Source organism: Octopus sinensis, linkage group LG6 (assembly GCF_006345805.1).
Source record: "Octopus sinensis linkage group LG6, ASM634580v1, whole genome shotgun sequence".
In the NCBI taxonomy this organism is placed as follows: domain Eukaryota; kingdom Metazoa; phylum Mollusca; class Cephalopoda; order Octopoda; family Octopodidae; genus Octopus; species Octopus sinensis.
Genome location: NC_043002.1, coordinates 78720466 through 78737008, shown reverse-complemented (window position 1 = coordinate 78737008; position 16543 = coordinate 78720466). Strand labels below are relative to the sequence as shown.

The 16543-nt window shown below is 38.3% G+C and overlaps 1 protein-coding gene across 1 annotated transcript in view; it reads right to left on the bottom strand.

The window, feature by feature from the left end:
• Positions 1-2728: 2728 nt before the first annotated feature.
• Positions 2729-16543, bottom strand: part of LOC115213265 (pregnancy zone protein) — a 148459-nt gene continuing 134644 nt past the window's right edge. Inside the window, exons 34-39 of the mRNA XM_029782199.2 lie at positions 14256-14358; positions 12467-12538; positions 9580-9605; positions 7755-7821; positions 5022-5162; positions 2729-3746 (exon numbers count right to left, since the gene is read on the bottom strand). Coding sequence (XP_029638059.1) covers positions 3592-3746; positions 5022-5162; positions 7755-7821; positions 9580-9605; positions 12467-12538; positions 14256-14358 — 564 coding nt within the window. The 3' untranslated portion in view covers positions 2729-3591. The remainder of the gene's footprint in view (positions 3747-5021; positions 5163-7754; positions 7822-9579; positions 9606-12466; positions 12539-14255; positions 14359-16543) is intronic.

The window sequence follows — 16543 nt, the reverse complement described above, 5'->3', positions numbered from 1 at the left end:
CTTTTCTGCTTACCCCTTGGCTAGATATACCTGTCCCTTAGCTTCCCCTCTGGTTATCTGATACAGTTTCCGGCTGCACCCCACACTTCCAGATCTTCCAGGCCTGCTTCTTTGCTGTAATGGATCTGTCTACAGTATTGTTCCACCACCACATTACCCTAGGTCTGGAAGGGACTTTGCACCAGCCATAGAAGTGTGGATATATAAAGTTCGTTAACCTGAATTCAATGTTTGTTCTTAATTTATATTATTGATATGTGTCTCTGGCTCAATATCGTTTGAGCAATTCTCTCCTGTAGTCCTATATATATATTCATCTTTTTCAATCAAAAGAAATGTAATTTATAATTTACTTCCTGTTATATATGTGTGTGTGTGTAGTCTCAGATACACAATACCTGGAAAAAAAGATGGGCTGGTTCCAGCTGGAATACTTATGATCATAGGTCTGTTTGATCAGGTCTAATGTGAATCTAAAGAACACTAGTCCACTGCTGTAAACAGCTGGAGCAAATTAAACTCAACCTGTAGGGTTGAAAAATTAAGTTTGTTTTTAATATCATACCTTGGAGTTGAATGGGTTCTAACAAGCAAACTTACTCCATAGACCTCAATGCATTGATAAAATCTTCAATGTAGGATAAGAAACGTTTTGACACAGCTGTTGACTCTTATTTTGACTCCTGCCTATTTCAATGCTGATTCAACACTGACTTAACCCTTTAGCATTTAAACCAGCCATATCAGATTCAAATATTCTACTTGTTTTATGTTCAAACAAACCAGATCTGGCCCCTCATACCTACCTTACTATGTCATAGTAAAAATAAACAATCATGTCTGTGCCGGTGACACATAAAAAGCACCATCCAAACGTGGCCGGTGCCAGTGCAGCCTCCACTGGCTTCTGTGCCAGTGGAACATAAAAAGCACCATCCGAACGTGACCGATGCCAACCCCGCCTCGAATGGCTTCTGTGCCGGTGGCACATAAAAAGCACCATCCGAACGTGGCCGATGCCAGCACCGCCTCGACTGGCTTCTGTGCCGGTGGCACATAAAAAGCACCAACCGATCGTGGGATCCCGGAACATCTCGCTGTGCTTGAGGAGACCTGTTGAGTCAAGTGCATGTACATGTACATGAGAATCGAACCAAATATCAATGGAAACAGTAGTTGTGATACCTGTGCCGGTGACATGTAAAAGGCACCATCCGAACGTGGCCGTTGCCAGTGCAGCCTCCACTGGCTTCTGTGCCGGTGGCAAATAAAAAGCTCCATCCGAACGTGACCGATGCCAACCCTGCCTCGAATGGCTTCTGTGCCGGTGGCACATAAAAAGCACCATCCGAACGTGGCCGATGCCAGCACCGCCCCGACTGGCTTCTTGTGCCGGTGGCACATAAAAAGCACCATCCGAGCGTGGCCAACACCAGCACCGCCTCGACTGGCTTCTGTGCAGGTGGCACATAAAAAGCACCAACTGATCGTGGGATCCCGGAACATCTCGCTGTGCTTGAGGAGACCTGTTGAGTCAAGTGCATGTACATGTACATGAACATCGAACCAAATATCAATGGAAACAGTAGTTGTGATACCTGTGCCGGTGACACATAAAAAGCACCATCCGAATGTGGCCGTTGCCAGTGCAGCCTCCACTGGCTCTGTGCCGGTGGCACATAAAAAGCACCATCCGAACGTGACCAATGCCAACCCTGCCTCGAATGGCTTTTGTGCCGGTGGCACATAAAAAGCACCATCCGAACGTGGCCGATGCCAGCACTGCCACCTGTGCAGGTGGCACGTAAAAAGCACCCACTACACTCGCGGAGTGGTTGGCATTAGGAAGGGCATCCAGCTGTAGAAACACTGCCAGACCAGACTGGAACCTGGGGCAGCCCCTGGCTCCCCAGACCCCGGTCGAACTGTCCAACCCGTGCTAGCGCGGAAAACGGACATTAAACGATGATGATGATGATGATGATGTCCTTGAAATCTTGAAGATATGAAATAGTGCATGATTTATTTAAACAATGGTAGTAATAAAGCATTACATTCCACAGTAATCTGAATGCTAAAGGCTTATTTAACATCTGGCGTTTTAGTAATAATAATCATCATCATCATTGTTTAACGTCCGCTTTCCAAGAGTTTAGTGGGTGCTTTTACATGCCACCAGCACAAGGGCCAGTCAGGTGGTACTGGTAACGGCCACAAAAAATCGTTTTTTTTTTATTTTACGTGTCACCTGCACACCAGCACAAGTGCCAGTACGGCAATGCTGGTAACAATCACGCTCAAACAGTTAGCTGTTCTAGCAACGATCATGCTCGGATGGTGCTCTTAGTGCTCCACTAGCACAGATGCCAGTTATCGAATTTGATTTCAATTTCGATTAATGTTCCTCTTATTCTCTCTCTCTCTCTCTCTCTCTCTCTCTCTCTTAGTATGTGTATATTTCTGCACATATGCGTGTGTGTGTGGTGTGTGTGTGCATGTGCATGTGTGCATGTGCATGCATGTGTGTGTTTACTTCTAGTTTTAAAAAAACATTCTTACCCGAACAGACTCAATATCCAATCAGCAATGGCAAATTGCCAACATCCTAACCACCACACTCAATCTTTCATTCCACACAATGCAATATCTTAAAGGAACTCACCACCATCATTGATGTAATTTAATGGGAAACAAACGAAAGCACAGAAGAAAGACAGAAATATATTCAATCAGTTTACTCAGTTTTTATTCAAAGATTTCTAAAATAATGATGTAGAATGTTTTTATACATGATATTAAAGTAAAAATACAGAAAGAGTAAACTAAGTCCTATAGAGTGAACAATCAAGAGATACTAGATATGTGATGGTTGCTAAGTGATGATCTAGAATTAACATCAAGATATCTTATCTGACTGGTATGTATTGTTAACTCTATTGGTATTTTAACTAAAATGAGTTAAACAATCTTTATATAGTAGTATTAACATAGTGGTAATTATATCAGTAATACAGATCTAAAGTCAACTAAATTTCTTACAAAAGAGGTTTGTAATTGTAACTACATTGGAGAAATATGTAAAAATAGAATATTTTTATATCAGTGGTAGGTATAACTGAATTGATAATATCTTATATCAAGAGTATACAATTCTTTTTACTATAAGTACAATGCCCAAAATTTGTTGGGAGGGTGCTAGTTGATTACATCAATACATCGATCCCTATGTTGACTGGTACTTATTTTATCACCCCTGAAAAGGATGAAAGGCAAAGTCAAACTCAGAATGTAAAGTCAGAAAAAACTACTGCTAAACATTTTCTCTGGAATGGTAAGATCCTCCAATAGACTTAAATTCAGCTAAAAATATATTGCATCAGCCATATAAATTGGTGAGAGTAGTAATATAAAAGAAAATACTCTAAGACAATTCCCTTATCTATATATGTTTAAATATAAAGGATGAAAAGCATATGATAGAAAGAGAAATAAAAAAAATTGAAAATTCATTAACTTCCAAGTACAGGAAACTGAGTTAATATTAGTGAAGAGGATGAAAGCATTAAATGCCCAGTAGTAGTGCAGAACAGACTATGCACCGATTTTGCATGAAGATGTCTTCAACTCCGTACGAATATTTTTGATCATAGAAGTTGGAAATATTGAAGAATATTCATTTAGCTGAATCTTCTTGGCAGCAGCATCATAGAGATTTTTCCTGGTTACAACTGCTAGTGTGGAGGATACTGGAAAAGATTAAAAATTTATAATAATATATAACACTATTTTGAATACCATAATCTGGAAAATCATTTAAAATTTTCTTTACGTATAGGTACAGGCATGGCTGCATGGTAAGAAGCTTGCTTCTCTACCACATGATTCTGGGTTCAGTCCCACTGCATGGCACCTTGGGCAAGTGTCTTCTACTATAGCCTCAGGCCAACCAAAGCCTTGTGAGTGGATTTGATAGACAGAAACTGAAAGAAGCTCTTTATGTGTGTGTGTGTGTGTGTGTGTGTGAGTGTTTGCCCTCCCACCATCGCTTGGCAACCGATGCTGGTGTGTTTACATCCTTAGCAGATCGGCAAAGGAGACCGAAAGAATAAGTGCTAGGCTTCTAAAGAATAAGTCCTAGGGTCGATTTGTTCGACTAGTTGCAGTTGAATGACTGAAGCAAGTAGAAGAAAAGAAAAGCTGGATGGCATTCAGAAAAAAGATTTCAACCTCAATTGGCAAAACCCCTTCTCAGTGATCACTTTCAGCCCCTGATACACAGCATAAGACTATTCCCTACAATTGATTGATTGGACTATCTACAAAGATTTAGGGATATATTTGCCAATAAAACCATATCATTAATTGAAATAATAAAAAAGAAGGAAATTATTGTCATTATCATATTGTTATTATTTTATTATTCTTTGAATACATCCTGATGATGTTTCTATTGGTAAGCCTTCTATTCTTAAGTGAATCATACTGACCAGTGGTTTAAGAGAAAAAATTTGACCCTTATTTTAAAAATGGTTGAAAGTGTGTTAAGAAAGATTTGGCTTATATAGAATGGCACAAAAATCACTTTCCATTTTAAAATTTATATGAATCTGGAAATTGAAAATGAAAGACATTTGCAGTATGTTATATTCTACAGTTAGTGGAAAATAATTACTTACTAAAGTCCAAAATAAATATATTTAACAGTTTTTTTTTTCTTCTTTTTTCATTAAAAAATTATCTAAGTTTTCAAAAGGTAATTTTTGTGCTACCTGGTGTAATGAGCAGTAATGAAGAGCTATGTAAAAGCTCTTTTGTTGATCAACCACGTGGTTTCAGGTTCAGTCCCTTTGTGCAGTACCTTGTGCATGTGTTCCAAAGAGACTGATAGAATAAGTACTGGACTTCAAAAGTAAATAAATACTTGGGTCAATTTATTTGACTAAACCCCTCAGTGTCCTAGTAAGGCCACAGTCTAATGACTGAAATAAGTAAAAGGTAAAAAATAAAAGATAGAAACTTACCTTTATGTTTCAAATTGTCACATTTACAATTACTATCAATATCAAGCTTAACTGCTGAGTTTATTATTTCTCTTGGCTTGGGTCTTTCATTTGAATAAATCTTCAATTTTGTAGGGGCGTTCATCAAACCAACTTTATAAGCTGTAAAAGATATTTAGTTATTCAATGATCCTTCATAACCTAATAAAATGAAATCTGTTTTTATGTAATACACAGAACATATATCAAGTATAATGATAAGCTTCTAACAAGCCTGGGCTTAAAAATGGTTATGCTTATTTCTTTGTGTTTACCTTGCTAATGTAATTATATCATGGAAGAGTTATTTTAGCCATCAAAAAGCAGACAAAATGTGTCAGACTTGCTTAGAAGAGGTGGTGAGCTAGCAAGAAGATTGTGAGCTAAAAGATTCATTAACATATTGGACAAAATGCTTAGTGGCATTTCTCCCATCTCTTTATACTCTGACTTCAATTTCTGCCAATGTTGACTTTGTGTCATCCTTGGAAGTAGGTGGGAGATGGTCGAGCAATAAATTAAAGTACCAGTCAAGTACTGTGTTCAATGTAATTGACTTGCTCCCCACAAAATTGCAAGGTTTGTGCCTATATTAGAAACAGTTAATTCAAGATAGGTGGAAATTTTCATTGCATCACTGGTCATTAATACGGTTCCAATGCAACGGTTTGAAAATTAGTTAAGGGCAAGTTCTTATAGGCTTGGTGGGAGGTTCTGTCTTGTTGAAATTATGGACATATGGTTCTGTTGTATACATATTCACTGACATTCTCCTGTTGATATTGACTATTATTAGTCAGTATCCAATGATTTTCCTTTTGTTACTTTATTCATGTTACTTTATTTTTAACCAAACACTTTTAATTTAAATTATTTGTATAACTTCAGTTTCTGGCACAAATTTATCTAATCTTCATTTATGATTTTTATATCAATTGTATAAATAAATATACTGTACATCTAAATTTAATTTTTAGGTTTATCTCTATTAGACTTTCTCTAAAGAAAATCTATAGAGTTAAACTTTAAAATGAGACTATTGCACTGCTAACACAAAAAGTAAAACACGCCTTGGGCAAGTGTTTTCTATCATAAACCCAAGCCAACCAATCTTTGTGAGGGAATTTGGTACATGGAAACTATGTAGGAGCCCATTGTTTAAACATATACAAATATGTGCACACACACACATCTGACAACCAGTGTTGGTTTGTTTACATCCTTCAAACTTAGTGCTTTGGCAAAAGAGACTGATATAATAAGTATCAGACTTTAAAATAAGTACTGGAGTTGATTTGTTCAACTAAAGTTTTCAAGGTGGTGCCCCAGCATGGCCACATTCGAGTGACTGAGACAAGTAAAAGCTAAAAAAAAGATTCCACTCCTCTATGAAATTGGGACCCCTTTTTCTATATAAGAAATTAGCAGCAGAGACACCAATGTAAATATTAATGACTTGCAGGGATGCGGTATTTAGTTATGCAACCATAATATACTTGTAGTGGGTTGGATAAAAGATGTGATAGCAGGTTAATATGAAGTAGTTCACAACTAAATGTAGCATGTAGATGTAATGCTTTAAGGTTCTCGCGTCGGAGTACCAGTAAACATCAAAGAATCAACACCAAGAAGGAAGAAATATTATTTACATATATTTATTTGTTTGCCCAACAGGTAGTTAAAGTAACAGTAGTAATTCTAGTGATAGTGACAACAAGGATGGCTCGCTGGATAGTAGTTGATAGTGTAGAAAAAGGTTGTCTGTCAGTAGAGAGTGAAAGAGTAAGGAATGCACGGTACTGACTAGAAAGGAAGAAAGGATAGAGATGGCATCGTCTTTCATGTGGACAAGGAAAGTGCTGCTCTTGATCATGGCTAACACAAAAGAGGGTGTTTCTCCTTAGTCTGACTGACACAAAAGAGGAAGAGATAGGAAGTGTTCTCTGTTATAAAGACTATGGTCAGTAATGTAGGTCAAACCCTAAACAAAGGACTGATCTTTCCTTGACCAGCACAGGTCCTAGAGTATGGAGTGTTTCCTCATCAATCATCTAGTGTGGAGAGGATTTCTCCCCCCCCCACTTGTTTTGACAAGCAACAAGCAGGTAGATTTGGTTTCAAACCTCAGGCATGGTCAAGCTAGATCCCTACATGCTGTAAAGTACATTAAACATTTTTATAAGTCAATACCATGTTCTACTGCGTTAGCAGTGCACTTTACACCACTTGTTAAGGTTTTCCCTAGATAGTCTATAGAAAAAGAGTATCAGATTTACTAAAGCACTGATGCTTGTTATGATGTTTCATATCTGACATCTTGGATAAGAAACATTGCAACAAAAATCTGTGCTGGCTATAATTTCTATAGAATATTTGTAGTGAAAACCTTAACCAGTGTAAATATGTAATTTATTCAATTTCCTACAAGAACCATTTCATTTTCAATGCAAATATCTTTGAGTTAAAACATGAATACCACAACTTCTTGGTAGCACTCTCAAACAAATGAGAATCCATATTTTTAGTCAATATAAAGGAATAACAGTGCTTTACATGAACACAAAAACAGAGATATCAATAAGATGCTGTGACACCTTTCCCTTGAACATTAGCAGTAGGAGCCAGTGAGGGAATCTCTATATAGTTGCATAACTTGCTAGAAATAGCAGCCAACTTGTACAATAATAAAAGAGCATAAGAATCTTTGATACTCACTGGCAAAAGATTTACAGAAAATATCCATGAAGTTTTCAGGAACTGTATCAAAACACACTGGGCATCTCTGAAAGAAAGGAAAGACAAATAATTTATGAGAACTACTTCTTCTTTTTTTAATGAGGAACTTTATACATAAGTTTCAGAATTGGCAAACTTTTAGATCAGTTCAAATATTTTGGAGACATGTTTGACCTATAAAAAGGCCATTTTCTCAGTGTTTTCCTTGGAGAAAATTCTCACTTTAGGTAAAAGGTGAACTCCAACAGTCATTTCAGAGAATCCCTTGGGGAGCAATGAATGCATTTTGAAATCCTTTGCTATTGTCAACACTGGATATCAAGCAGGACAACCCAAGAATAACTGATTAAATCAAATATTGAAACTGAAGCAATTACATCATAGTCAAATCATTTTAGCCATTTAAAAAAACACACAAGCATTTATGCATTTATTTGCGGGTTCGAATCTCTGACCGGACGATGTGTGTGTTTATGAGTGAAACACCTAACCTCCACGTGGCTCCAGCAGAAGGTAATGGCGAACTTCTACTGACTCTTTTGCCACAACTTTCTCTCAGTCTTTCCTCCTGCATCTTGCAGATCACCTGCGACAGACCGACGTCCCATCCAGTTTGGCAACCTATATGCCAAGGAAACCGGGAAACCGACCCTATGAGCCAGGCATGGCTCGAGAAGGAACAAACAACAACAACAACCTTAAACAGAGAACACAACAATATTGTCCTTTATGCATTATGTCTACAATAAAAACAGGATAGCCATGGCTGAAACACCTTTCATCATAGGTCAGTTCAATCAGAATTTACCTGGAACTAAACAACTAAAATACCAACAATAATAGCAAGTAAATAAATAATTAAATTAATCATGAATTTGAGTTTAAACGAGCAACAAATCTATTTTTTTAATTTTTTTTGGTTCTGGACCTAAAATTTTATTCCAATGGATTGTCTGGTAAATTTGATTATTCATTTATTTATTTTCTATTTATTTTAATCCTTTCTAACAATGTTATTTGAATTAACACAAAAAAGAATATTTTTATTGTGGTGTTTTATGGCTTTTTGTAGCTCTCTTCTTCCTCAACAACTTTTATTTATCAATTTCAACCGTGTTTTGTGGTCTGCTACCACAACAGCTCCTTTATAGGATCCAGTTAACTCAAGACATCATCAGGAGGAACCACATCCGGTTTCGGTTCCTACTCCTCTACCGTTTTGACGTAGCGGGGCCCCCTCTTTCGGAGGTGTCTTCAGCTCTGGTGTTGGGTGCATGTCTTCTTTCTTCTGTTCCCTTGCCTCTTCAATGTAGCATTAATGAGTGTCAGCAGGCGACTGACTGTCTTGTCAAATTTCCCTTTAAATACCTGCTGCTAGGCACCAGAAGGCAGCCCCAGCAACTTGTCACGTGACACTGTCTCAACTTTAACTGACCAATGAAGGCACGTAGTCTTAGCCCACGCATTCTCTAAACAAGACCGTCACCTGTCAATCAGCAAAGCTAATTCAGTGTCAGCTTGTCTCACCTAGTGATGTTAACACTTTTTACACATATGACAATGGAGTGCCAAATAGAAAAAAAAACTGAAAAAATGTAACTGACAGCTTAAAACATTGCCTTGTTTCACACAGTTGTTAAGAACAGGTAACAGATTTACAAGGAAGATTGATGCAAGCTTCTTATCATGGAAGATCGAGTAATTAACTCTTCACTGCACTAGGTTAAGGGGTGGGGGGTGGCGTTATATTGACATTTTTATTTTTAATCAAATTTCTTTTAAAAATTGGGTAACATTTTTTTACCTTCTGTATTTCTTCAGTTGAATTTTCTGTTTATGAAATTGTAAAAAAAAGAGGAAAAAAGAGAAAAATTAATTAATCATCATTATAATTCTAGTTACTGACATCACTGTTATCATCAATATGAACATCATCATTAATACTTTTACACCTTCAGATACTTGATTAAGCTTCCATATTCAGACCTTTAGCTGTAACTCTTCAATAGATTATGGTATGAAAGGAAGCTCCTGTCCTAAACACAATCAGTTTACTCAATTTTTATTCAAAGATTTCTAAAATAATGATATAGAATATTTCTTTGCATAATATAATAGCAAAGTAAAAAAAGAAAAGAAAAGAGAAAGCTATATACTATAGAGTGAAAAATCAAGAAATATTTCATATGTGATGGTTACTAAGTGATGATCTAGAATTAACATCACGATATAGGCGCAGGAGTGGCAGTGTGGCAAGTAGCTTGCTTACCAACCACATGGTCCCAGGTTCAGTGGCATCTTGGGCAAGTGTCTTCTACTATAGCCTTGGGCCGACCAAAGCCTTGTGAGTGGATTTGGTAGATGGAAACTGGAAGAAGCCCATCGTATATGTGTATATGACTTCGTCATTGCCTTTTATTCACCAAAAATACACACACACACACACACGCATGCACAAACACACTTGTCATCTTGCACACACACACACACACACGCATTCCTTTTTTGAAACTCTCTTGCCTTATAAAACCATGTTTCGACTACTACCTCTCAACTTCTGTTCTTTCAACATGTGATCTTTTGAGCACCACCAGCTCAAATATTTTTTCCTCTGTCTTCCCTTCTTGGGATCTTTCCTTCTCCTTGTTTCCGACGAAGAGCTCCGCTCGAAACGTTAAACCCTCCTTCCCTTCTTTCCTGAGTGTCAATAATACTTTAATTGTTCCACGTCCTGCGTTGCTGTGTTTTTTTCTCTTTTTTTCTGTATTTTCTTGTTTGGATTAACTGTATGTATGTGTGTGTGTGTGTGTGTGTGTGTGTGTTGTGTGTGTGTGTGTATATGTTTGTGCGTCTGTTTGTTCCCCAGCATCACTTGACAACCGATGCTGGTGTGTTTACGTTCCCGTAACTTAGCAGTTTGGCAAAAGAGACCGATAAAATAAGTACTAGGCTTACAAAGAATAAGCTCTGGGGTCAATTTGCTCGACTATAAAGGTGGTGCTCCAGCATGGCTGCAGTCAAATGACTGAAACAAGTAAAAGAGTAAAGAATAAAAGAGTATATCTTATCTAACTGGCATGTATTGCTAACCTATGAATATTTTAACTAAAATGAATTAAAGAATCTTTATATAGTAGTATTCTAGTATGAAAGGAAGTTATGAAACGAAGCTCCTAATCTAAATACTTGTATTATATAACAGCAAAGGGTTTTCATGGATAAGAAGTGTTGAAGACAGAGTATTAGTGAAGCCCTACCTGTGCTCTAAACTTGTCACTCAACTTATTACCAGCTGTAACTGTGCACAGATCTTGCTAATTCTTCATTGATATTAAACAGTGAGAATTACAAGAATTAGACTACAGGCAATATATAAGATCTGAAGAAGCTGGTCCGTGGTTTCCTCATATCAATCTTATATATTGTCTATGTGTTTCATATCAAATAGCCTATATCACCAAGACTTCAGAACAAAATCTCTTTTCCACGAAACACAAGGAACTAACCCATTGCAATCAATAATCAATAACACAGGATGTTCAAATGTTCCACTCACAGACACACTTTAGGATGGATGGAATTGAACTGTCAATTCTTTTATTATACTGAAAAGACTCAGTTAGCTGTGAGTAAATTGATAGATATATACATGCAAAAACCAGAGAAACTTCAATACTTGGGTGCTTATGTCTGATACTCTCCTTACTCACTCTTTAGTAGTGTGTTTGTGTGTGTATGTACACATATACGTACGTACATACATACATACATACATACATACATACATACATACATACAATAAATGCTTATGCATGATAGTCAACCAAATAAAGATGGTTGACCAGGTAATTAGTAGCTATCTTCTGTTCATGGATAGTGAAGGAATGTCCTTCTAGGTAGGATGTAATGTATTTATCACAGGCCTAGGAGAGGCTACTCTTCCTGTCAATGCTGTTGTTTCTTCTAACATTGCTTTTTGCCAGTATGATGCCTGCTTCTCCCCCAAACTTCTGTTTAGGTAGGCCAGTTCAGCCACCTTTTATCTTTTTCCCTCTCTCAAGATGGCTAATCCGCTAATATATGGAAGGCTTATCTTTGTTGGCTTAGAAATGCATCAAAGGCACATCTATTTTATAAATAGGTGTAAGAGACTATTTCACGCCTTCTAACTCCTTTATTTCTACGATACACTCAATTCTAACAACTCTGTTGTAACAGCTCTGCAATTATGTTTAACTATATAAACTCCATGTTCTTAATTGATACCAATTGTTTGCCTGTTCATTCTTTCTTTCTACTGTACATATCATCATCATCATTTATCATCCATTGTCCATGATGGTATGGGTTTGACGGTTTGACCAAAGCTAGCAAGCTGACGAGCTGCAGCAGTTCCAATCAAATGTGGATTGGTTTCTACAGCTGGATGCCCTTCATAATGCCTTACATATATGCACACACATACATACACACACATATTTGACATGAAATCTCAAGAGGGAAGGAAAAAGGAGAAAGAGGGGAAACATTCAAACATACACTCTTACAAAGTCCTAGAGAAACATTGATAGAAAAAGGAAGGTGAATAAAATAAAGAGAAAGTACAAAGACCTCTTACACAAGAAAATTCTTATAAAATTGACAAAAAAGTATTTCAAGAGAATACTCTTTCAATATTCTCATAAACCTACTTTCATGGCCACTGGTTGGTTTATCCTTACCACATCTTGTTGTCAGGTTAAATACATAAGCAGTACGAATTTCTACAAGAAATAAAAAACAAAATTTTAATTAATTTTCTAATTAATTTTATAAATAAATAAAATATTAGATATGTGCACATACACACTCACAAACACAACTACATATCCAGTATAACATGGGTGTATGAATGTATATGTGTATACAAATAGTTTACTTCCAAGTTGGTACAGTCTGAATCTCTCCAAAATTTGCCAATTGATACTGTGTATTCCTAAGCCTTTTAATTTCTAAATGTAGTTACCCAATTTTATTGCTTTTCATCAGTGTGTTTAAAAGGGATGTATAACCATCAAATCTTTATTTAAATTTTCCTATTATGTGTTCATGCAACTATAGCTGATTTTAATGTTATGTCTGTTAAACATATTTTTATATCTATAGCAAGGAAGGAACTTTTTATTTGTAAGAGTTAGGAAGTCTCTTGCCATAATAGATTTTACATTGAATGAAAACAGGTATGTAAACCATATACATTGGTTTATAACACTTCCTTCTTTTCCCTGAATCACTATGTGAATCAAGTGTGTATTCTATTTTGGTAGATATTTTCAGTATCTCAGTGACCATCCCTGAAGACCCAGCTACTTTTCTTACCTTCATATTACAAATCCTACACATTCAAAAATTACATCTCACTATCATGTAAAGTATTCATCATGGTGCTATGCAACATATCTATAAAAAAGCTGAAGCACTACTGAAATCATCAGCCAAGATAATAATGTTGCTATCATTTGTTATCAAGGTGATTTACAGAAAAGCCTCATCAAAACAGTCATCAATGAGTCCTGATTGTGGATCATAAGCAGGGATAACAGTTGTCACTGTTTGGCCTACAACTACTGGCCTAGCCTAAGTGTAATGATTCTCACTACTTCAATTATATTATTTATCCAACTGTCTGCCACCAGTATCCCTGTTTCATCTAAACCAGCAATGTTACCTACCAAGAAAAATTTGTACTTGTGTTCTTTGCTTGTGAAGAGTCTGGTTGAAGTTCTGCTCCATCTCATCCCACAACACACATCTACTTGCCTCCACTCTAGCGTCTCTGTAATCTGACCCGATCTACTTTACATTGTACCAACATTGATAGTCATGTATCTGAGTTTCTAGTGCCGGATGGGTTAATGATTGTTGTCAGTTCTCAAAAGAAGTAATTGCTTGATAGCAGTCACGATCTCATGCATGGTCAGATACTTTTGCCTAACTACCTCTCACAGCACTAACATGGTAAGTGCTAGTATTATGTACACAGATTGTATCAATATATTGGAATAGTTCATGATATTTATATTCTTTTTTTTACAAGGTAGATGCCTTCTCTAATACCAAACACTTTAAAGCATAAACTAGACATATTTTATTGTATTACCAGCCCTGGAGGGGGGTTGTCTGCCACGACTAAAACATCTCCTCTACACCATGTCAGTTTTTATTCAGAATTCCTTCTCTCCAAGATGAGCTTCCTTCACTGCAGCTTGCAGAGTATACATCTTTGACATGTAGGCTTTTGATCTCAGCCTACAATGCTGAAGTTAAAGTCATATAATGCACACACACACACACACACACACACGCACACACACATACACATACATAATTCTGTGTGGAAAGACAGAAACAAGCTTTCAAAATCAAGGAACATTTCAAATATAATGACAAAATATGATAGATGTTCAAGAAACAAGTCTCAATGAATAATCTATGACTTACGTTTTTCGTAATAATAATACAGTACAGAGGTCGCTGGCTTTGTCTCTTCAAGAACTATATTTTGGACAACTTGGAAAGAAAATGTCTCCTCTCTAGCTGGTAGCTACAAATAAATAAAAATTCTATCAAAACATAAGCTACAACAATCAACCATTTAAGAATTTCTTCCATTTACAATTGTTTTATTTTTACTGTTTTTGCTTTTAATCCACCCTCATCTGAGTTAAATTACATAATAATACTTACTTCAAAAATTTTATTAAAGCAACACTATGGTGCAGAAATAGTTGTGTAGTTAAGAAGTTTGCTTCTTGGCCATAATGGTTCTAGCTTTCATTGAACAGCACAGAACCCAGGACAAGAGTCTTCTATTGTAGCAATGGATTGATTAAAGCCATATATATATATACACACACACACATATATATATATACAAACACACATGACCTGAACAAACCAAGAGAGACATGAATATTCTAGGAGCCTTCTTTCCAATTTTCCAAAATTTCTCTTCACTCTGACTCTGTACATTGGAGGATGTAGATATATCCATCTGGCTATGAAACTTTAAGTAATGTGGAACTGAATCAGCTTGTTATTAGATACTTACAACTCCAACTAATTGTACAAAGGGCTACTTTCTTTCATTAATACACCTAATCAAATGTATGTGTGTGTCATCATCATCATCATCATCGTTTAAACGTCCGTTCTCCATGCTAGCATGGGTTGGACGGTTCGACCGGGGATCTGGAAAGCCAGAAGGCTGCACCAGGCTCCAGTCTTATCTGGCAGTGTTTCTACAGCTGGATGCCCTTCCTAACGCCAACCACTCCGTGAGTGTAGTGGGTGCTTTTTACGTGCCACCTGCACAGGTGCCAGGCGAGGCTGGCAACGGCCACGGTCGGATTGGTGTATTTTATGTGCCACCTGCACGGAAGCCAAACGAGGGGGTGCTGGCATCGGCCACGAGTCGGATAGTGCTTTTTACGTACCACCAGACCAGGATCCTGGCTGGTTCAATTCGATTTCGATTTCGCTTGCCCCAACATGTCTTCGCAAGCAAGGGGGTTGGCATGGGTGCCTGTCGTACGGTCAGATTGGTGTATTTTACATGCCACCGGCACGGAAGCCAGTGGAGGCATCGCCACGAGTCGGATAGTGCTTTTTACGTACCACCAGACCAGGGATCCTGGCTGTTCCATTCGATTTCGCTTGCCCCAACATGTCTTCGCAAGCAAGGGGTTGGCATGGGTGCCTGTCGTACGGTCAGATTGGTGTATTTTACGTGCCACCGGCACGGAAGCCAGTGGAGGTGGCGCTGGCATCGGCCACGAGTCGGATAGTGCTTTTTACGTACCACCAGACCAGGGATCCTGGCTGGTTCAATTCGATTTCGCTTGCCCCAACATGTCTTCGCAAGCAAGGGGGTTGGCATGGGTGCTGTCGTACGGTCAGATTGGTGTATTTTACGTGCCACGGCACGGAAGCCAGTGGAGGTGGGGCTGGCATCGGCCACGAGTCGGATAGTGCTTTTTACGTACCACCAGACCAGGGATCCTGGCTGGTTCAATTCGATTTCGCTTGCCCCACATGTCTTCGCAAGCAAGGGGGTTGGCATGGGTGCCTGTCGTACGGTCAGATGGTGTATTTTACGTGCCACCGGCACGGAAGCCAGTGGAGGTGGCGCTGGCATCGGCCACGAGTCGGATAGTGCTTTTTACGTACCACCAGACCAGGATCCTGGCTGGTTCAATTCGATTTCGCTTGTCCCAACATGTCTTCGCAAGCAAGGGGTTGGCATGGGTGTCCTGTCGTCGGATGAGGTTCTATATCGACTTCGCTTGCCTCAACAGGTCTTTGTGTCCAGGGAGGAAAGGCATTCATAAGTGGGCTGGGCTCACTTGTCCTGCCTGGTCTTCTCACGTACAGAATATTTCCAAAGGTCTCGGTCGCTGGTCATTTCCTCAGTGAGGCCTAAAGTTCAAAGGTCGTGCTTCACCACCTCGTCCCAGGATTTCCTGGGTCTACCTCTTCCACGGGTTCCCTCAACTGCTAAGGATTGGCACTTTCTCACACACCTATCTTCATCCATTCTCGCCACATGACCATACCAGCGCAATCGTCTCTCTTGCACACCACAACTGATGCCTCTTAGGTACAACATTTCTCTCAAGGTGCTAACGCTCTGTCGAGTATGTACACTGACATTACACATCCATCGGAGCATACTGGCTTCATTCCTCACGAGCTTACGCATGTCCTCGGCAGTCACGGCCCATGTTTCA